This window comes from Rhinolophus sinicus, linkage group LG02, assembly GCF_036562045.2.
Source record: "Rhinolophus sinicus isolate RSC01 linkage group LG02, ASM3656204v1, whole genome shotgun sequence".
Classification (NCBI taxonomy): domain Eukaryota; kingdom Metazoa; phylum Chordata; class Mammalia; order Chiroptera; family Rhinolophidae; genus Rhinolophus; species Rhinolophus sinicus.
The window spans coordinates 113,873,942-113,897,540 of NC_133752.1; the positions used below are offsets into that span (position 1 = coordinate 113,873,942).

A 23,599-nucleotide genomic window follows, 5' to 3' on the forward strand; every position below is an offset into this window, starting at 1 on the left:
GGTGGTCTGAGTGGGTGCTGACAGGTTGGAAACACAGTCGTAGGGATCTCGCCTACTCTCATGATCTTAAAAGCCATCTATAAAGGCTGAGGCCCAAATTGCAATTTCTAGCCCAGCCTTCTCCTCTGAGCTCCAGAATCACCTATCCAATTGCCTCTTTGACTGATAAATACTTGAATGCCTCATAGACACATTAAAGCTATAATAGACCCCCAAACTCTGATCTCCACCATCTCTCTCCCTTTTCCAATCTCCCCATCTCAGTGAAAACATTTCCTTCCGGGCTGCCTGGCCACAAACCTAGCATTCATCATTCAAACTGCAGCCTTTGAATTGATCCACTTCTCTCTCCACTACCACCCACTTAGTCCACGTCACCTTCATCTCCACCCTGGATTACACTATAGCTTTTTAAAGTGGTTTTCCAACAGCCTTTCTGATGCCCCTCTATATTAGTTTTCAATTGCTGCTGGAACAAATTACCGCAAACTTAAACAACACAGATGTATTCTCTTATAGTTCTGTAGAAGTCTGACATGGGACCCACTAAGCTAAAACCAAGGTGGACTTGTTGCCTTTCTGGAGATTGTATGGAATCTATTTCCTTGGCCTTCCAGCTTCTAGAAGCTAACCACATGCCTTGCTTTGTGGCCCCCTTACTTTATCTCCAACACCAGCAACATTGTATCTCTTTGACTATTCTTTCATAGTCACATCTGCCTCTGACTCATTTCTGTCCCCATCTTCCACTTTTAAGGACCCTCTTGATTACATTGGGCCCACTTGGATGACCCAAACTAATCACCCTATCATAAGGTCAGCTGATTAGCAACCTTAATTCCCCTTTCCTTTGTAACTTCACATACTCATAGCTCCCGGGGATTAGGATATGGCTAGCTTTGGGAGGACATTATTCTGCCTACCACACTCATTTTCCAAAGCAGCCAGAATGATCTTTTTTAAAACACAAATATGTTCATGTCACTTCCTATTTAAAATCCTTCCATGGCTTCTAACTCCCCTAAGAAGAGCCACAGATAGCCTAGTCCCTACCTACATACTGGCCTCGTCTCCTGTTCAGGTTCCCACCACACACAGCTACTTTCTGTTCCTCAAACACAAAGCTCCTTTCTGCCTCAGGGTATTTCCTCACACTATTTCTGCTGTCTGAACAGCCCTCTTTGCCTCCCATCTGACCTGTATCTGGCTAACTCTTGCTCAATCCTTCAGATCTTTGTAAAAGTGACACGCACAGGTGGCCTTACCTGATCTCCCAATCTTGTACTAGCCCCTCCTATTACACAGCAACATTGTTCTTTTTCTGTTAGAGCTCTCATGACAAGTGGAGTGAAATGTTCTTTGTGTAATTACTGGCTTAATGTCTGCCTCCCTGCACCAGACTGCAAAGCTATGATGGCTGGGTCTCGTCTGTTCTGTTCACCACTGTATAAACCCTGGGACTTCGAATTGACTGGCTAAGAGTAGATGCTCAACAAATAAATGAGTGTCATCCGACGTTATTTCAAAAGCAGGTCTGAGAGAGTGAGCTGCATAAGCCGAAGACCTCAACATTCCACGAGGCATTTTAGGCCAGGTGGGTCACACTCCACATACTTTCACCCCATTCTTTCAAACCTCTATTACAAGCATGTGCATCCGGCCTTATCCCGAACTGCTTACCTCCCTGACACCATAAACTATTAGACTAATTTCCTTGGCCTTGTGTTGTATCTGCCATGCCAATCATGGGAAGGCCACCTTACTTCTCTACCCCTGCTCAGGTTTTGGACCACTAGAAACAAGTTCTGAAACATGGAAGTTGGTGTCACAAAAAGGTCATAATTTCCTGCAGCTCGGAAATCCTTCCTTTATCTCTGGCTCCCTGTGACTTTCCTCACAGGTCCTTTTCTACTCACTTTAAATCCTATATCTTAAGTTAGGACTGGAAAGAGTATGTGTTCTGGAGCCAGGAAGTTCTAGATTTAAAACCTGGCTCTGCCCTTATTCAAAAAGTTCACCAAACTTTGAGCCTTAGTATTGTCACTAAAAAAATGAGGTTAATATTTTATTAATTCCTGTCTTAAGTAAGTATTGGATAACCTAAGTGTGGGCACACTTCGTTTGGTACTGCCCCCAGCCACCAAACACTGACACGTCACACTGCTCTCTGAGCTTAGCTAACTCCAAGGTTAGAACAATGACAAAGAACGCCAAGAAGATATCAGTATATGAGCCCCTGATGTAGGTTGATCCTGGGAACACATCTTCATAGCTACTATGTTCTCTACAGAACTTCCATTTCAAGGAACACATTCTACCTCCATCCACCCCCCCAGCCTGTGGATCTATAAAATACGCACCTGACTCAGAAGAAGCATTATTACACAGATGTTAGTTACCAACACCCACAACCCCTCCCTCGCGCTCTGACGATGCCCATTCTGAGACTTTACCCATCAGATATGTACCTTCTCCACTTCACTGCACTTTGTCTAAACTGTCCCTGCCATTCTCTTTCACTTTTGTGGGGTGCGGTCATTTTGCTTCCCTTGACCTTCCCCTAAGACTACTTCTGTAACTTGACACCTAGCTCAAATGTAACCTACTTCAATAAACCTTCCTAGTCCCCCAGGCTCTCTCTGGTACCACTTTCTCCCCCCAAAGTAGACTGCAACACCCCTGAGGGGCAGGTCCTGCCTTGACCCTGTTGTAATCCCCCTCCCTAGTGTCTAGAATGGTGTTTTAGGTGTAGTAGATACTTGACTAAACATTTTGTTGACTGACTGAAACAATAAATGAATGTCTGAGTAAGTCTGGTTTAGACATACTAACTTTGAACTAACCGAGTGACGTCACAGAGCTGTCCATCATCCAGCTCAAGAAAGGGGTCAGGACTAAAGATGCACATTTGACAGGAATGTTCGCTAGAGTGATACCTGAAGCCGTGAGCTCAGCGAAACAGAAGGTGCTGGGGGCGGGGGGAGGTTACAGTAGGACACTTCAGGGATAAAAGAAGGCAGTTCAGCCAAGTCCAGATTATGATCCAATGATAAATCACAGAGAGGAGAAATCCAAAGGAGTACAGTCTCAGGAAACCCAGAAAGGAGAGCTTTGAGAGACACCTCTAATGGTGTGCATGTCGCAGAAAGACAGAAGTTGAGGACAGGAAGGCTGCCACTGGATGTGGTGATTCCGAAGTTCCTGGTGCCCTCCTAGCAGGTAAGGTGCTACGGGCAGAAGTGGGGCTGGGGGAGCTGCGGGACGAGTAAGAATGACCAAAAGTATTCAGACTATTCTTTCAAGAAGTTTGACAGAAAAAGGAGATAGAATCATAGTACCAAGGGAATTTGGAAGCAGCTGTGAAGATAAAATAGCGAAAAAGGTGGCTTAGTGAGTAAAGCATGGCACCAGCATACAACTGTCATCGTGGCTGCCACCAAGCAACAGAATGGGGTGCAAGAGGACACGGGTACTGATCTAATTCTGTTGCTTACTCTCCTGTGTGGTCTTGGGAAAATCATTTTCCCCTCCCTTAGCTAACACATCAGATTATTTTAATAGTATGAGTGAATAAATACAAGGGTATTTTAGAGGAGTCTAGCCCTTTCTATAAAGGTCTTATTACTGTAATAGTTGGTTTATAACCTTGAACAGATGTTTGTCATTTTTTTTAGTTCCCCTCATCAATGCGACAGAAAGAAGCTGAAACTCCCTCATATGTAATACTGATCTACTTATTCTAATCCCAGCAAAGAGGGATACGACAACGGCCAAGAAAGAGACAGAAAAAGGCAGGATACAGTCAGGGTATATAGAGTCAAGACAGTGATGGCAATACTTCCAACTCCCTTTTACAGATTTTGCCACTTTCCTAAACTGGGGGACATGAGTCATGAGCTGCCCCCACAACTCCCCAGGTGGGTGAACTACTAGGAGCTCCTATCCGAGTGTCTGCTGCTTTTGCCAGCCTGGTCTGCCTTGGGCGGGACACCTGCTCCCCTCAAGGGGCCTCGTCAGTGATAGGCTTCAGCACAATCGTCACTGACCTCATGACTGGATTGAAAAATAAATTGTGTACCTAAATACGTTTTTGTAGCTCCTGGGTTATCTTGTTTTGGGTTTTTCCCCCTAAGGAAATGCTGCAAGCTCAGTGGTGATTTTCCACTCAAACCATGTCATGGAGACTTTTCACCTGGAAGGGGCAGCTACCTCTGAATATTACTGGGTCAGTGTAAACATGTCCGGTAGTTTTGTTGTAAACATCTGTGCGGCGAACATTTCGCCACAAGCATTTCACAGCACAACTAATTGACAATAAGGCAATTTCTCCATAAAAGATAAAAGAATGAAAAATTAAAGAGAAATATTAAAAAGTACACAATAAAACATGGAAAAATTAATCAGAAAATTGAAAAGACTTTACTGCAAAAAATGGAAATATATTGTCTCCGAAGTCTTGTGCTCATACATTTTTTGTTTGCGTGCTGATTTGTCTCCTCGTTCAGCACTGCACTTCTTTTCTTTGTCACTAACTTCATTAAGAGAGGTATGAGTTTCTAACTAAAGAAGAGATAATGCTAAGACTGCTGTGAATTAGTCGCCGCCTCTTTTATGTTTAATATCTTGGTAAACTTGATTTTGATGGGTGGGAGGGCTGACTGTGCTCACTGAAGGACCTGCAAAAACTGGCATGTGACCGTTTTCTAGTATAGTACGCAATCTGGCCAAGATTTATGTAATATAAAAATGGGAGTACTGTGAGGATGTTGTCAGTGGAGAAACGAAACCAAACTGACAGCTGGCTTAAATACATTAAGTCTGAAAGCAAGTGATTCATCAGTGGAGAAATGAAACCAAACTGTCAACCAGTTATTTAAATCTTTTATAGAGAAAATGCCTTATCGCCAATTAGTTGTGTGGTTAAAATGTTTGCTGTGAAAATGCTTGCAACAAAAAACATTTCTGGCAAAGATGTTTACGGTGAAACTACCTAGAACCCAGCGTAGTATTTCCTCAAAACACTTGTGACTGGAATACAGTATCACACAGAAGGTATATTTGCAACAGTAGGTATATTTGCAGATCTTAAGGTCACGGATGGTAACAAAAAGATACAGGGAGAAACTAGGCAGAAATCTTCAATTAAAGCAGTTTAGAATGACTTTCCTTCACAGAGAATTTATTCTCTCATTCAATGGAAAGAAATGCTAAACAATGATTTAAATTGGTGGGGAATCCAAAAGTCATCTGCATTTATCTTTAGGATCATTGTGGGTTTTTTTTTTATTTCACCAATGGTGTTTGGCTTACAGAAACATTAAAATTAATTTTCATTCCATGAGCATAGCTGGACAGACTATCTAGATGCCTCTTCTATGAAAAGAAACTAACAAATTACTTTGAGATATCCACATGCAGAATGTTGACTGTAATTTTAAAAACTAAACTGTCTTTATTGACAGCATTCATATGCTCATAGGAAGAAAAACAGTATTAGTAAGTAAATAAGGTAGCATTAAGACATTAGGGTGGTATGAGGGTTAAAAGAAATGGGATTGTACGTGGAAGGTTCACCACTATTAACAAAAGCCAGTATACTCTACTGAAATCAAGGAAAATCGTTAAAGAGTGATTTCGGAGAAAACACCATTTCTTACAAAGAAATGAGATAATGATATAACAAACCAAATATGAGAAATTCACTAATCCTTTATAATCCTCACAAACACACAAATGATCCAATAACAAATGCTGATGTATAAGTGATGGAAGAGGGAGACTCAACAGTGGGAGCAAAGGACTCTTTCTAGTACTAATCCAATCACCTTTGTTAATGCAACAAATATTTACAGAGTGCCTACTAGCTGTGCCAGGCTCCACTCTCTAGTCTGAGGATACCATAGTAAACAAAGACAAAAACCCCTGCCAATTATGGAGCTTAGAATATAGTGAATGATTTAAAACATGTAACTGAGCAAGACATGTATTTGGGTGACTAGAAGGTTTGTTATGGAGAAACCAAGACGAGAAAGACTGCCAATACAAAGTGCACGCACACACGCACACACACCAAAATGAAGATTGTTGTTGACAAATAGTGAAAGTACATATATAAGCAGAAAGCACATTCTCATAATTCTAAATTATTTTGGCTAAAATCAAATACTAGCAACCACTTTCCTCTGATGTGGCCTGATATTAGAGGATTATAGGTACGAACAACAAAATAAATAAATGAATAAATAAATCTTAGATGATGACCACTGTTAGATGATGTACTGAGATGGAACCGCAATGGGAAACCAACAAATGCATACCAACAGACTAGTTTCTATTGGATAAAAACTAACAGAATTAACTGATAAACTCTCTAATTTATCTGGAAATATATTCCAGACATGGAAGAAGTGTTGATTACATCAAAGGATTTTTTGCAAGTATGCAAGCAGAATTATAAAATAAATTTAGGCAGATATGTCAGTATATAGGGTAATTCCACATATTTAGTCCAACAATTTGCTGAAATGTGGTTCTGTCACTTTTCCAGTCAACTCATAAAGCGTAAATAGTGTACAGTTGCCATGTTACTAAGCGATGTTGACTCTACCAAGAGATTATTGGAATAGTCTTGGCAAACATATTCCACTCTTTGAGGGCTGCACATTAAATAAATAAATGTATAAAAGCAAAACAGACAAAAAATACATGCAGACACAATGCATATACCGGAATCAAACAAGGAGGGAGACAAGACTTGCAGCTGAAATGTTCCAGGTCATCAGTTCTGTCCACTGAAAAAGAAACATCTAAGAACTTCACCAGTCTAGAAGCTTAGAACATACACTCGGTCCCCCAAGTTTTAAATGGCTGTCACCAAGAGGGGAAAAGGAGTACTGACGGTTCCTCTTAGGCCCATTCAAGACACGGGGGTCCAATCCCCTAGCTTTAGATGGGTGGGGCTGGCAGGTACACCTAAGGCAGAGGAGTAACAGGTCCGAAGCCCAGTAACTCCAATTAGAAAACAAAACACAAAGTTTAAAAAGGTGAAGGGAGGGAGGCGGAGAAACCACCGCAAGCAAAATAAATAACTAACGGTAAGAAAACAATCCAAAGTCGGAGAACCCCCCGAGCCATCTCCACCATTCAAACAGGCAGAGGACGGGAGAAGCCGCAAGGGCCGGGATCCTCGAGCCCGGAATTCAACATCCAGCCTGAAGCGGGTGAGGGGGAGCAGGTCCGGGGAACCCCCTCCCGCCCCTGTCCCATCAACCCCGCCCATTGGGTCCGCCCCGTCCCGCCCGGCTACTCACCGGATTCGCTTCCCACATAACGGTGGCGAAATCGAGCGGAGAGAGCCTAGGGGAAGGGGCTAGCCGCGGGGTCGGGGTGTTGGGGTTTGTCCCGAGGGTGCCCGGGAGCGAAGTGATGGAGAGGAACCCTTACGCAGGCCCTCCTTCTCCGCCTCTGTCACAAGCCAGCGTCTGCGGACCACTTAACCTCCGACTTCCGCCCGCAGCCGGCCAACCAGCGCTGGCCCCGCCCCGCCCCCGGAAACTCGCCCCGCCCCCTGCCCGTTTCCGGGCTCCGCCGGCCCGACGGAAAGCCCCGGGCGTGCGAGTGTCTGGGTTGTGATGGGGTTTAAAGAGCTTCTAGTGCAACCACCCTTCTAGCGCTAAATCCCCACCGCAGCCTCCCACCCAGGGATCCTCGAGCCACAGTTGGTTGTGTTTCCTCAAATGTTCATTGATTACCGTGTAATGTGTGTAAGCGGCCAAGAGGCAGACAGGCCTGGGAATTGATCCCAACGCAACCAGTGGCATTTGAGATAAGCTTCACAATCTCACTCTCAGTTTCCTCATCTTCAGAATGGAGATGATAATAGTATTTACCTAAGGGTGTAGTGACATCATTTAAAGCACTTAGCACAGTTTTCAGCATTTATTAAGCGCTCGATAAGTGACAATTACTTGCCAGACACTGCTAGGCTCTGGCTGGAGTGAACAAGATTGATCCGTACGGAGTCCGTGCCCTCATGGAGCTTAGAGTCCAAAGGAAAAAGCAACAAGTAAGTAATTTAGATCAACAAAAAGGTGCAGTATGGTTTAAGGGTACTATGGCAAGTTCACAGGACTCCACGAGAGCCTGCTCACCTAGGATAGGTGTCTGCTTTCCCCCCCTTCTCCCTAAGAAGTTCAAGCTAAGACCTCAAGGATGTACTCCTATCGAAGTTACCTGGGGAAAGAGAGCTGAGAGGGGAGGAATCTTCTAGGCAAAGAGCTAGAATCTACCCATGGGAAATGAAAAACTGTTTGCTACAGATCCTTCTGGGCTTTAATATACCTTCACACATCAAAACAAAAATTGATCAATGAATACCTACAGATTTAAAACCTGATATTTTCACTTAACATGATGTGGATTTTCTTTATTCCAATACATATACGAGTAAATCTATTTCATCATTTTAAAGTCATCGTTCTACAGTCTCATGGCATTCCATGGTTTGTATGTATGTTACACATTTGAAATAATCCATTGTGATAGACATTTAAGTGTTTTTCAATTTTCTATTCCAAAAAAAAAGCAATATTCTTTTTTTTTAGGTTTTTAAAATAACATTTATTTTTTAAAAGTTAACTATGCATATAATAGGAAACTAGAAATCACAAGAAGCAAAGAACAAGGTCATCCATAATCACAAGCAGGTTACAGTTTGACATGTCCTTCTAGGTCCCCTGTGTGTATTTATACAACGAAGCTTCCATTATTAAGTAATTAAGATCATACAGTTATGTATCAAGCCTTTTCACACATCATGAATATTTACCATTTCAAAGTCCCAAAGCTATCTGAGTATTCTGATAACCAAGAATATACTACACCAACTAAATCTGGAAGAGAAAAAAAATGTAATCCTGCCTTTCTTGGCAACAAAAATTTCATAAACGACAAAATACTGCATTCCTTTAACGTTCAATTAAAAATGAGACATAAAGCAACAAAGTACAAAAAGTATAATGCTTCTAAGAGAATTCATTATGATCTATACTTTTAAAATAGTAGCAAGGAGGCAAGTTTCCACTGAAATACTTAACAATGTATTCCTAGAGTCCAGCTAAAAGAGATGCACACACATCAATGGTTATCATTACAATATAAATATGAGTACATCCACACACTTCCCTCCCTCTATCCTTCCTTCCGCCCCTCTGCCACCAACCTAATGAACAAGTCCTGACGTCCATTTCTCAGATATGGTTTAACAGTTCCACATGCAAGATGCCTCTTTCTATCAATTATAACAAAAAGATATTTACAAATTAGTTAATTCACTAGGTCTACTTTTTATCATAGTCATCTCAGGACATCTTAAAAACCTCAGATGTTGCAAAATAAAGAATGAAGCTTTATTCTTTATTGTCCACAGTAAACGTAGGTACTAGAATTAAATATATATACTTATAGTCATGTGATGAGGAGCACAGTATAGGGAATAGAGTCAATGGAATTGTAACAGCTACATACGATGTCAGAGGGGTAGTAGATTGGGCGTGGAGAGTTATCACTTTGTGAGGGGTGTAAATGTCTATTTCACCTGAAATTAATAAAAAAATAAAAAATAAATGTAGGTGCTTTCCAAAATGCACGTAGGTACTTTACCAAAATATAGACCTATGGTTATAACTTAAAACTATCTTTTAGATATGGAGATACTAACAAAGAGCCCTTCCCTTCACCTTTCCTTTTCTCTTTCCTCCACCATTTCAATGATAAACATTCTTGTACTAACATTTCTGTACATTTGTCCATTTACCTCCTTAGACTTAGTTCTAAGAAACGGAATTGCTCAATGAGAGATTATGGAAATTTCAAATTTTGATACATATTGCCCAACTACACTAAAAAATAATGTGTAAATTTGCAATCTCTATTCTTATAAATGGTTGAGATAGGGATCTTCACTTTACTTTTTTTCACTTTATTTTTTGCCAAATGATTAGCCAGTTGCACCAATATCACTTATCTAATAATCTATTATTTTCCCACTACCTTAAAGTGCCACACTAATCAAAAACTAAATTTGTGTGTGTGTACCTGTTTCTGAACATTCTTGTCTATTCTATTAGCTATCTGCTTATTCCTATGCTATGCCACACTTATAATTACTCTAGCTTTGTAATACATTTGCTCTCTTATAAACCAAGTCCTCTCCCAATTCGCTTTCAAATTTTTCAAAATCATGAGTTGTCTTATTCAGGAACTCATCTCTTCATGTCTTTTATATCTATCTATCTATCTATCTATCTATCTATCTATCTATCTATCTATCTATACATATACATATACATATACATATACATATATATATATATATATATATATATATGTAAATTTATATATATAAATTTCACATAGATTTGCATAATTCTTGTGGTTTGTTCCTAGATATTTTATAGTTTTTGTTGTTATTGTGAATGAGATACTTTTCATTGCTCTAAGTTAGGAAAACTGTTGGTTTTTCTGTCTTTATCTTATATCCTACTACACCGTAAAAATGTATTATTGGTTCTAATAGCTTGTTAGCTGACGATGTCTCTGAATTTTTATGTTGACAATCATACCACCTACAGAAAATGCAGTTTTTTTTATCTTCCTATTGCATTCCTCAGAACATTTTTGAAGAATACAGAACAAGATAATGAGCATTCAGTCTTGACTGCAGTAAGACAAACATTTGCCCTTAGTTGGTGCTAGATATTCTTTAAATACACCACCATCTTTAAAGAAATTTCCTTTTATTCCTAGTTTACTGTGAGCTTTTAGTTGGAAAGGGATGTTAAATTTTATCAACTGTCTCGTAAACTCTATTACTATATTCAGTTTTTACTCTGACTTTTAATATAATGAAATATAGTAGTAGATTTCCTAATGTTCAAGCCATGCATACATTCTTGAAATAAACTCTGCTTCATCATGTATTCATTATTCTCTGAATACACTACTGGGTTCAATTCATTAATTCTTTTTCAATTCATTAATCTTTTAATTAGGATTAAAATTTATTTATAGTTAATGAAATTGCTCCATTGTTAATGATGATTTTTTTATTATTGTCTTTAGCAAGTTTTGTTGATGAACAATAGCAATTTAAGTAATTTAGGAATTAGCTCTTCATCAAAGGTGGAGTGGACTTCTAAAAGCAAATGCAACTGAAAAGATTAGGACCAGCTCCTCAACCTTTTGTGAGGTTGGACTATTCTTCATTTCCTTGAAGCCTTGAGTTGCCTAAGCTGGTGGTCAGAGAATGGGATGGAGCGAACACAACTGCTTTAGATATACCAGGTCTGACAATTAAGTTTGAGAACTTGTTGCAACGATGTTACTAACCTTTTTTGATATCAGAGGGATTATTCATTATACATTTGTAACAACTGGACAAACAGTTAACCAAGTTTACTGTTTAGAAGTGCTGAAAAGGCTGCATGAAAAAGTTAGGCAACCTGAACTTTTCACCAACAATTCATGGCTCTTACATCACGACAATGCACCCGCTCAAGTGGCATTATCTGCGAGGGAATTTTTAGCCAGTAAACAAATAACTGTATTGGAACACCCTCCCACCTCACCTGACCTGGCCCCAATTACTTCTTTCTTCACCCAAAGATAAAGGAAATTTTGAAAGGAAGACAGGTCTGATGGCCATTCCAGAAAAAGAGTTCCAAAATTGCTTTGAAGGGTGTACTAGGCACTGGCATCAATGCACAGCTTCCCAAGGGGAGTACTTTAAAGGTGACCATAGTGGTATTCACCAATGAGGTATGTAGCACTTTTTCCAGGATGAGGTCAGACCTCGTATGTCAGATGGATAAGCTTTTGAAATATACCGCTGTATCCCAAAGTAATATGGTGGGAGCATATTTCATAAACTGAAAATAGCTGTGCAAACTTTAGTAATAAGTTTTCTCTTATTATACTTGATTTATAACCACTTAGAGAGCAAGTATGGGAAACAACCTTAATGATTATTTAGGCTTGGGGTAGCAAACTGATAGCTAGTGAGCTTTAGCATACACAGAGTATTTAAAATTTTTAATAAATGACCCACATTTTAAAACTGGGAAATTTCACATTAAATAATGTGGATTTCCAGCTTCCCTTCAACACTGTATTCGTATATGCCAACAAGTGGCCAAATCCTGCTGTCCCATTCAGACTGGGAATGGGCTGTCAGGTTTACCTGGGCTACCAGGTCACTATCTCCGCCTCATGTAAATGAACTACCTGGGTTCTGGTGGTATGTGGGTTTGTACAAAATATAATCCACCTTTTATTTTGCTGAGGAAATGTAATGGATCTGGGGCTTCTAAAATATACTTATGGAACACGCCTTCACTCTCCCATACCTTTTTCAAGGGTGGACTCAATCACGGGCTCAACTTCTCACAGTCTTTCAATAGGTTACTCTCTGCATGCAATGCTTGAAACTTCGTTACACAGCCTGGCACTGGAATGCTTCCCCCTGCATCATAATTCCAGGCAAAGTGCCACAGAGTACAAATGATGCATATTGACCGTGGTCGCTGGTTTTCTCAGGAGGACCAAACAAATGGAAGACAGTTTACTTTATCTTTCATGTTTTCTGCGTGTATTCGGATGGAGATGTCTTCAACAGTGCTAAACCCAGTCCTGAGTGATTACAGACCCCTCCTACCTGGTGGAGTTTATTAGATCTTTGAGTGCCAGGAGGGGCAGGAGGAAATGCCCCAGCGGAAAGATTAGAAGAGGAGCAAAGGAAACCTTTCACTGGAAAGCATGAAAATAATCAGAAAATACAATGTTTCCGCAAAAATAAGACCTAGCCGGACAGTCATCTCTAATGCATCTTTTGGAGCAAAAATTAATATAAAACCTGGTCTTATTTTACTATAAGACTGGGTATAATATAATATAATATAATATAATATAATATAATATAATGTAATATAATCTAATACAATATAATACCAGGTCTTATATAAGACCGGGTCTTATATTAATTTTTGCTCCAAAAGATGCATTAGAGCTGATTGTCTGTGTAAGTCTTATTTTCGGGGAAACACGGTAAGGTAGTCTAGCAGCAAGGTAAATTTGGAAGTGGGGGAGGGGGATAATCTCCCATGAAAATGAGGAGAAAAGAGAACCAAGTAAATGGTGAGATGCAAGATATAGTACATATTACCTATTTTATTTTAGTGCTATTTTCATAATTGTTTTTATTTTTAAAGGCCACATTTACAGCCAGAAATGGGGGAGCACTAGGAATGCATATGGAAGACAGGCTGGATTCAACAGAAGGGAGGAAGAGGAGACCTGAAGAAGGTGCAAAAGGAGAGATGAGGGGCCATCGGAGGGTACCAGCGTAAGGGAGAGAAAGCTGCATTTGTGCCCATCAGCCTCGAATAGAAAGACCCAGCCTCAGCCTGAAAACCAGCCTGCAGTGAGGCCGCCCAGAATCAGCCCTGCTGCTGAAGTCCGACTTGTTAACAACCCAGCAGGCATGTCGAAGTGAAATCAGCAGATGAAACATTTGCTGAAGCCCAGATAGGCATTTCCTGGGAAGGAATTTTTAAAAAAATCAAAATGAATCCTGTAAATCTTCCTAATTAGGAAACATGACAAGGAATTAAATGCAACTACAAAAAGGAAAAGTGCTAAATAACTCATGCACACTAAATGGAAAGGCTCTATTGAAAGTACCGCTGAGTATTAGTGTTAGCTGCCCAGGGAAATTACCTAGGCACAATGACGGGCATCAGCATGCAGGTCACAGCAGCCGTCCACAGCGGCAGCTGAGATGTGCGGCCACCCTAATTAGAGGATGGAGCTTTCTCAAAGGGCTCTGGGCTTTCCTTCTAGGAATGCCACATTCGGCTTTTGGTCATCACATTGTAGAAAAGGACTTAATAAGAATTATCCGGAAAGGAACAACAGAAATGACTTGGAAAAGAGTGTGAGAAGCTTTGAGGTTAAAAGCAGAAAGCCGGAAAACACTTCCAGAAGAAATCATTTTCGAAATGAAGAGAGAGAGAGGCAAGTAAAAGCCTAAGGTGGTGGAAAGGGTAGCCAGTGCACTGCCTGCACTTAGGTCATTCCAGACACATGGGGATTTCCGAGGAGAACGTCCGGGGAGGTCAAGAAATTACAGCGGATTATCTGATATGAATTACTCTTCCAATCTTCATTTGACAAATATTTAGTAAGCACTTTCCAGGTTCCAGGCACTGTCTCTAGCCTCTTAGGATATATCAGTGAAGAAAATAGAGAAAAATCCCTGCCCTTGTGAAATTTACATGCTGGGGGGAACAGATAATGTAACATAACAAATTAAGTATATGATATAGTGTGTTACATGGTAATAACTATAGAAATAAAATAGATCAGGGAAAGGGATATGAGAGTAGTCAGGATGATCCTCACTGAGAAGGTAAAAATTGAGGAACAATCTGGAGAAGGGAAGGGAGCAAGCTTAACGGGTGTCTGGGCAAAGAGTGTCCATGCAGAGACAACAGCTGATGCCAAGTTCCTAAGGAGTGTGTGTGTGTGTGTGTGTGTGTGTGTGTGTGTGTGTGTATGTGTAGAGAGAGGGGAGCAGAGATGTGTAGATTGAACAGGGCCTGGTAGAATAGTACCAATTAGCAAATAGTTACACTGCACAAAGTATGTGCCTGACAATGTAATAAGCTCTCTATATATTAACAAATAAAATTCTCACAGCAACCCTATAAAATAAGTACTCTTATTACCCCCTTTTATATGTAAGGGAACGTTTAATTAAGGCTCAGCGATTAATTATTATAACTTGGCCAAAGAGCAAAGATCCAAACCCAGATGCCTGGCTTCCAAGCCCGCATCACTACTCTATGCCATCTCTCAGGGTGGTTTCAACACTTCTACTTCCAATATCAGCCATGACTACCCAACTGCAATTGCAATTCAAGTACTCTCCTAGGATAAATTCATGTTGTTTTAAAAAATGCAGTGTTGCTCATTGCTTTATCACCTCTGACCCTTGCCCTGGCCCTGTGCTCCCTTCCCCCACAACTCAAGAACTGCCCTTTACTGCAAATTCATCTCTGAGGTTAGTTGCTTCTGCCCAGCAAACCAAGTATATGTCTATGGACAGAGCTTTGGTTCAGTTTGGGAGGTAAAGCTGGGGTTGCAATGGAGAGGTGTGTCTGTGGATCACTAATGCCCTACAGATCACTAAGAGGCAGGACAGAGCATAAATTGCATTTAAAAACTAGGTATCGCCTTTCCTTCAGCTCCAAAACACGCTGTTTGTAACACAGTGCTCACCAGCTCTTCTCATGTCCTCTCAAGCCATTGAATTACACACGTTAAATGGAGGGATAGTGCGGTATGTGAATTATAGCTTAATAATGCTGTTAAAACAATTCTTCTTTTAAACAGATAGGACCTCGGCTTCTCCTCCTTTGTTTACCTCCTTCTGCCTCTTTCCTCCTTCACGTAACTTCAGGGGGCCCAGAACTGTGCTTAGCAAAGCTGTTCACCATTCCTAAGCCCCAAAGTAACAACTTTATCCTGAATCCAGGGTTAATAGCTTTATGCCAAAGAAAATAAATGACTCTTCCCCATTATATCTTCAGTACCAATTTTCCTTATTAGAAAAAAAAAAATCTAACATTTTAATGTTAAAAAGCCCCATCTATATGATGGAGTAGAAGGCAATACTCACGTACCCGAGAAGGCAGTATTCACACACTGTTTGAAACAGTTTCTTGCTTGCGGCTGCCTGCTTCCAGTCGGAGGTAGGGAGGTGCAAGTTCCCTGCCATCATGGGAGAGAAGCCTGAGATGCCATGTTAATGTCAAGAACAGTCAGGAGACTCAGGGGCTGATCCAAGTTCCGGTCCTAACTGGCTGAGTGATATTCAGGATGTCACATCCCATTTTGGGGCCTCAGTTTCACATAAAAAAGATGAGACAATTGGACTCGGTGATCTCCACGGTCGATGCCAGAGCTCACAGTCCAGGACTGATGTCATAATGAGCCAAATCTGATGCTGGGCTCAGAGATGTTAGCGCCAAGATGCCTAGAGATACAAGGGGCAAAAGATCAACTCCTTGCCTTTGAGAGACTTTTCATTTACCAGAGGGAACTAAAAAAAGAGCCACGTGTAGGACCTGACAAAGATATAAAGTAAATATGCAAGCCATCCAAAGAATGCAAGGGGCAGGAAGCAACTGAGAATGATGAATGACGAGATCTCTGGTCCAGATCACCGTGCTTTGACTCACCTGCGGAACTAAAAAGACAGGCGTCTCTCACTCTACCAACCTCTGTGTCCTTTGTGCAGGTCCCCCTGACACAAAGACAGTCCTTACTGATCCTATGGATGACCTAATCACAGACTAAGAAACTCTCAGAAGCGAAAGGGGATCTTAGCAATCATCCCATCCAAACCCCTCCGTCTGTGTTTAGGGGGATGATGCTTGTCTCATGCTTATAATATTTTCATTTGATAGAATATTCTTACCATTATCCCCAATCCCGAATAACCCTAAAACTGGAACAGGAATGCATATAATATATTTCTCTTAAAAGTGCAGTGGATTAAATACGGAATGGTTTTAAGACAAGTCTGATAATTAGCATGGAGTTGAACAAGACCTGCCCAATTGAATGACGTCTCAAAAATAATTGCCCTGAAAAAAAATTAAGTTCCCACCCTCTATAGTTGGGTACTTGTGCGTTTTCCTGTCTTATCCTTTCATTTCAGATCCATTCCCACCAGCTAAAGCTATTTCTGAGCATTTCCACAGGTCTCCAGTCACATGCCTTGCATGTCTTAACCTGCCACGAGTTCTAAAAAGAAGGGAAACTAAAAGAAATAAAAAGGAAAAAATCACTGTGATCCTTCCCATTTAATTCATTCCTTTCCATTTGTCTTGGGAGGATTTAATTTCATTAATGGAGGAGGATTTCAGCCCCAGCCTCTTGTATTAATGCTTACTGTGGGAACTAAACTAAAAATCGGTATCTCTGCGTAGGATCTTGGGGAAGACCTTCCTGAATTATATAGAGATATTAAATATTTGCTCCCCCCCGGAGGGGGGCGTTCTTCCAATCCAAATATTCTGGGGTGCAGAAAGAAGTGGTGTGGCATCGATTGTTGGCAACTGGGTTTTTCTCCCTTGCCAGAATATGTGCTCATTTCATCACTAGATGGCGCTGACACACAGGCAAGAAAGGCTCTGATTAAAAAAAAAAAATGTGAGCACAAACTTTCTAATAAGCCAAAGAATTCCTTTGTCTTCAGAATAGCTTCCTGGAGTAGCAATCACCTAATTGTACCGCTTTACCCCAAATCAACTAAACGGTCAAGACTGAATGAAAGCAGTATATTAACTTAGAAGTAAAGGTACTTATAGGGAACTATAATAAATCTCTTAACTACGTAGTGTCAAAAAACAGAGCTAAGTGATCAGGAGATTTAACTGCGTACTATAACCAAAGGTGATTAAGTTTTAAATTCTTATTCTGGTATGGATCGGTCTTTGCCAATTAGATCCAATTAGATCATGCAGATGTGAATTCAGGTAGCTTCAAATTAAATTAGGAATTAAAGTAGAAACTCTCCCCTACTTCCCAACAAACCATATTGCTTTAACATATTTGGATCTGTTTGAGGATTATTTGATAGAATTTTAATGAATAATTCACTATTCTATAACCACTACCCACATTCTGATAAGCTAACATCTAAGTTGAGTTTTCACATTTTGGATCTGAAAAAGAGCTTACATGGCCTCTGTCTTCCTCCCAGCTCCCACGGAATTCTCTTCCCCATTAACAGGGGCTCATCCAGGCTGTTTAAACTTGTGTAACAACAGCAAACTGACCACGCTGAGAAGCGGCCTATTATATTTCTAGACAGTTCCAGTAGTTAGAAAGTTCTTCCCTAGATTGAGCCAAAGTGTGGCGTTTCATGTCTTCTACCACATATCCCTATTCTTCCTCTTAGAAGTTATTCCTGCAGAATAAACTGTTTTGTTTTGTTTTTATATGACTGCTACTTAAATATGTGATGCTTTAGGCCTTCTTAGACTAAAATAGCATCAGTTTCTTTATCCATTTTTCATATAATATGGTTTCTGGATCTATCTTGGTTAACTTTCTCTGATTTACCTTAAAATGTGTTCTGATCAGACAGCCAGCAGACTGTTAGCTGTCTTGATCTAAACACTATGTGTCCATGAATAGAGCCAACATTTGATTAACTCTCTTCATTGTTTTCTCTTTGGAGCCTGTGGTCAACTAAAGTTCCCAGGTCATTCACGTGGATGTGGTAGATTAGATAGCCCCATCCTCGTCTGTGCAATAGAATTACAGTGCACGTGTTAAACCCTATGATATCATGTGGATTTAAGCTCACAGCTGTGTCCTGTCAAAATTACTTAGATACTTAGAATCCTTTAGTTCAGACTCTGGTGCCAGACATACCTGGATTTAGAATTGTATCCCTCCACCCACATGAGCTGTGTATATCTTGGGCAAATGACTTGATCTCTTAAAACATCAGTTTCTTCATCTCTAAAATGGAGCTAACATTACCACCTCCCTCATAGGGCGGTACAATTGAAATGGGATGATTTTGTGGGGAAAAAGTATATTTAACACAATTCATGCCACATGGCAAGTGCTCAGTGTTTGTGGTTATTAGTAGTAATATTACCCTAGCATCCTTCATATCAGCTCTCCTTCATTCTCTGTGTCATATGAGAATCTGAGAAGCATCTCCTCTAAGACACAAACAAAAATCCTATCAGGGAACTGTAAAAGAGAGATCTCCATCGCTCACCACCATAGCTTCTCTTCAAGTTGATGTAGGCACTAATGAGTGCTCTCTGGGTATAGGTCTGACCCTCCATGGTTGTACCCATGAGCCGTCAGCCAGTTCACGTCCCAGCCACAAGGTGATTATGACAGATCTTGTCAAACACCATGCTGAAAGCAAGTGTGGTTTGGATGCCTCTTCTTTCTACCAGTCTGATATCCCCGTCCAAAAAGGAATAAATGAAGACATGTTTTGTTTTCTGAGATTTCGGGTTGGCACTGAGTGATCTCTGCTTTTCTAAAGACTGACAAAGAGTCTACTTAATAATCTGTTCAGTTGATGGATTAAAGTGGTGAAATTGTGGGTTATTTCCCCCTTCGTTTCTATTATTATAATAATGTTTGTGGAGTAAATAGCTTTTTAAAATTCTGTTCTAGAATTCTGCCAGGGATAATTGTCAAGCTGACTGGCTTATAGTTCTTGTAATATGCCCTTTTCCCCCTTTTTGAGAATCAGGACAACTCTGTCCTTCTCTTGTCTGGTAACAGTTCTCCTATTCTCCGTGCTTTTTCAAAGTATTGACAATGGTTCTGCGAGTTCTTTGAGCAACCTGGGATGTGATTTGTCTAAGTCTGGAAATTTGAATTTATTAAGGGGGGTGAAAAGAACACCACACTAATTTCTAGCTTTGGCTTTGCCGTTTACTTAGCATAGTGAGCCATGGGCAGATTTTAATTTTATTTTAGCTTAAATTTCCCCATCTGTGAAATAAGGCATTTGGACAAGATGAAGTTGAAGGTCTAATGTCTGTGTCTCAAGTATTCCAACATTTTCTTACTGACTTTTCTCATTTATCTTGGCTTTCAGTTTCCTCTCAATAAAATTTGTTCTGTTCTGCCCTTTCTAAATATTTTTTTTCAGTTACAGTTTACATTCAATATTATTTTATATTAGTTTCAGGTGCACAGCATGGTGGTTACACATTTATATAATTTATGCAGTAACCCCCTGATTAGTCTACTACCTGGCACTATACATAGTTGTTGCAAGACTACTGACTATATTTTCTATGCCGTACATTACATCCCCGTGACTATTTTGTAACTACAAATTTGTATTTCTTAATACCTTCACCTCTTTCACCCAGTTCCCCAACCCCCTCTCCTCTGGCAACCATCAGTTTATTCTCTGTATCTATGAGTCTGTTTCTGTTTTGTTTGTCTGTTTATTTTATTCTTTAAATTCCACATATAAGTGAGATCATATGGTATTTGTCTTTCTCTGTTTGACTTATTTCACTTAACATAATACCCTTTAGGTCCATCCATGTTGTCACAAATGGTAACATTTCATTCTTTTTTTATGGCCCAGTAATAGTCCATTGTATATATGTACCACATCTTCTTTATCCAGTTGCCTATTGATGGCCACTTAGGTTACCTCCATATCTTGGCTATTGTAAATAATGCTACAGTGAACATAGGGATGCATATATCTTTTTGAATTAGTATTTTTAATTTCTTAGGATAAATACCCAGAAGTGGAATTGCTGGGTCATAAGGTCGATACATGCAAAGAAAAGAAAAGAAAAGAAAAAAAGAAACTGGGCCTTCTTCTTACACCATGTATAAGAATAAACTCAAAATGGATTAAAGATTTAAATATAAGACCCCAAACCATAAAACTTCTAGAAGAAAACTTAGGCAGTAAACTATGTGACATCGCTCTTAGTAATAATTTTTCTGATATGTCTCCTCGGGCAAGGGAAACAAAAGAAAAAATGAACAAATGGGACTACATCAAATTGAAAAGTTTTTGCACAGCAAAGGAAACCACCAACAAAATCAAAAGACAGCCTACTGGATGGGAGAAGATATTCACCAATGGTACATCTGGTAAGGAGTTAATATCCAAAATGTATAAAGAACTCATACAAATCGATGCCAAAAAAACAACAATCCAACTAAAAAATGGGCAGAGAACCTGAATAGACATTTCTCGAAAGAGGACATACACATGGCCAATAGACATATGAAAAGAGGCTCATCATCACTAATCATCAGAGAAATGCAAATTAAAACCACAATGAGATATCACCTCACTCCTGTCAGAACAGCCATCATCAGTAAATCAACAACCAAGTGCTAACGAGGATGTGGAGAAAAGGGAACCCTCATGCACTGTTGGTGGGGTTGCAAAGTGAGGCAGCCACTATGAAAAACGACTTGCAGTTTCCTCAAAAAATTAAAAACAGAACTACCCTTTCTAAATTCTTAAGATACATTTTGGTTTAGACTTCCAAACACGTTACTGTGGCACTCAGAGCCCAAAACTATCTGGCCAAGACTGGCGAGACATTTCATCTCAACTTTATTTCCTGCTCCTCCCAGGTGCATATCTTCTCTTCCTTCAGATTGACCTAGTCAGTCTTCCCTGTGCTCCTGTCTGTCCTTGTGCTAAGGTCACTGCCCTAAGGTGGAATATTATCCCAGACACATCTCAGCCAGATTCTACCCTCCTCAAAGGCCCAGTTCAGATACCAGTTCTTTTGGACTCCCAGACGCAGTGTGCTCCTTTCTCTACATTTCTGATGCATGCAGTGCAGATTATCTGACACTTAATCTTGTGGCATTTGGGTGTGTTGTTGAACTGTATTTTTACTGATTTAAATGTCTAGGGTCCCTCCCTCCTGCCCTCTTCCCCTCCCCTCATCGAGCACCGCCTGTCCAGAGGATGTTCAATAAATCTGATGGGATGTTAAACGAATTCCAAGGTGTTATCAACTTTTCCTAATCAGAACATTTAGGTAACTGTCTAATACGCGGAAGTTTCTTTTTCTTCTTAGGAGTCATAAAAAGATGAGCTCAGGCAGCTTAATACCAGAAAGCATTTTATTTTAAGACAAGAAAAGGATTTGAGTATACAATTGGTAAGAAGCTGAAACAACCTCACTTTCCTCCCTATGCTAGCACAGATAAGAGATGTGAAAAAAGTTGCCGAATACACAAAATTACTAATTGGCTCAGGACCAAGTCTGGCTCATGAAGCCTATCCTATCCTAATTTAATCTTCCCTGTATTGGCCAACACAGCCTGAAGCTTTGGGTTGGAGGCCAGGCTTATATTTTATCAAATGAACGGCATATCTACATTTTTTAATAACGGAAAAATTACTTTGTGTGTCCTATATCCTACCCAGTGTACATGCCAACAAACATGGATTGTATAGATATGTTAGCACATGGAAAGGGAGGGTTGGCTTCCTCACCCCCAACATTTGTGAAATACTTGTTCATATTAAGTTATAAGTTTTAATGAGCAATATTAACAGAACAGTTAAAAATCAGACCACTATCATAAAAGTACTATAGAGAAAGTACTATGAGAGAGACTTGTGATAAGATTGTAACAGAAGAAAAATAGTCTTTCCCAAAATGAGCTGTTCACAAGCTCACAAAGCATATCAGAAACGGAGGTGAGAAAAGAAGGCATTCATTCATTCAACATGCACTGAGAATCTGCTATGAACCAGACCCTGTTGGGAACAGGCATTAGGGGTGTGGAGATACAGAAAGGATATACAGACCTGCCCAGAAGAAGCTCACAGACTTGGGGAAGAGATTACCCAATAACAGATGACGATTGTATGATCTGAGAAGTGCTGTAACAGCAATTTGTGCGTCCACTGCCACCAGGGGTGATGCCCATGCAGCCTTTAGGAGGAAGCGAACGTCCTGTTATAATGAAAGCTGCACATTAACAAGTCACTCCCAGGCTTGTAAGGCAGTGTTTGTACAGCTCTTTCATTGTCCTGGTTGGGGTGATAAGTACAAATTTCCCCCAACCATAAGGCAAATATAAGTAAAGCCAGTGCTTAGTAAGCTCGTAATAAATGGGGGTGTTTATAACTGTTAAACATAATGATAACACTGGACTCCTTACAGGAAAGCAAAAGTAAAAGTGTGTGAAGAAACAGCCCAGCTACATGCACTGCTGGATGTATCATCAGTCGTGGGAACATAGACCCCCCCGCCCCCCAGCTTCACTGAAGTAAGAGTCATCCAGAAATTGCATTACCTAAGCCACATCTCCTTTTTTCCCCAAAAAAACATTATCTAACCTTGTCATTCCGAGTCAAGAGAGCACTTTCCCTGGGAAATCCTATGCCTGTGAAGCCAACCTTATCTTTCACATGCTTGAACCCTTGACCCATAGCCTCCCTGCCCCCAGCCTTCATCCGGTTGTAAATTCCAGGCCAGGCCATTGCCTGGCCCATGGCTGCCCCACAACTTCTCCTCCCTTCCAGTCTGGTCTCTGATGACTGCGGTGGGACCTCTTTGCTCCCCTTCCCCTGCTGAAACCCCCAGGGAAAAGGAAGAGATCACACCCTCTTTCCATCTGAGAAGTGGAGGCCCAGGTTGTCCAGTCACTTCTCCAAGATTATACTTCTAGTGAGGGCCCCTGTGAACCTGGAGCAGGAAGTGTGACCCAGGCCTGCTTTGTGAGCCTCCAAGCCAGCCATCTGCACACCCTGCCTCCCCACACCAGGAGGAGGGGCCTCCATTTCTGCCTCTGCTTCCTGCCCCACAGAGGTTCTCAGTGCCCTGGGGAATGCGGACATGTCCAAGTTCCCTTAGTGCTGTGGCATCATTGGCCCAGGAGGAAAAGGGATGGGTTGGAGGATTTCCCAAAGGTCTTCCTGCTCCTGGGAAACCCCTCACCACAGGCAGAGGTGGCGGGTGGGTGTTAGGCAGCCATGTGA

At 40.7% G+C, this 23,599-nt stretch overlaps 1 protein-coding gene across 3 annotated transcripts in view; it reads right to left on the minus strand.

Annotated features, from left to right (window-relative positions):
- Positions 1-7,493, minus strand: part of PARP11 (poly(ADP-ribose) polymerase family member 11) — a 36,792-nt gene extending 29,299 nt beyond the window's left edge. Inside the window, exon 1 of one of the 3 annotated variants that reach the window (XM_019756927.2) lies at positions 7,311-7,493. In XM_019756927.2, coding sequence (XP_019612486.1) covers positions 7,311-7,328 — 18 coding nt within the window. In that variant the 5' untranslated portion in view covers positions 7,329-7,493. The remainder of the gene's footprint in view (positions 1-7,310) is intronic. The other 2 variants (XM_019756928.2, XM_019756929.2) reach the window with 2 other exon arrangements.
- Between the last annotated feature and the right edge of the window lie 16,106 nt (positions 7,494-23,599).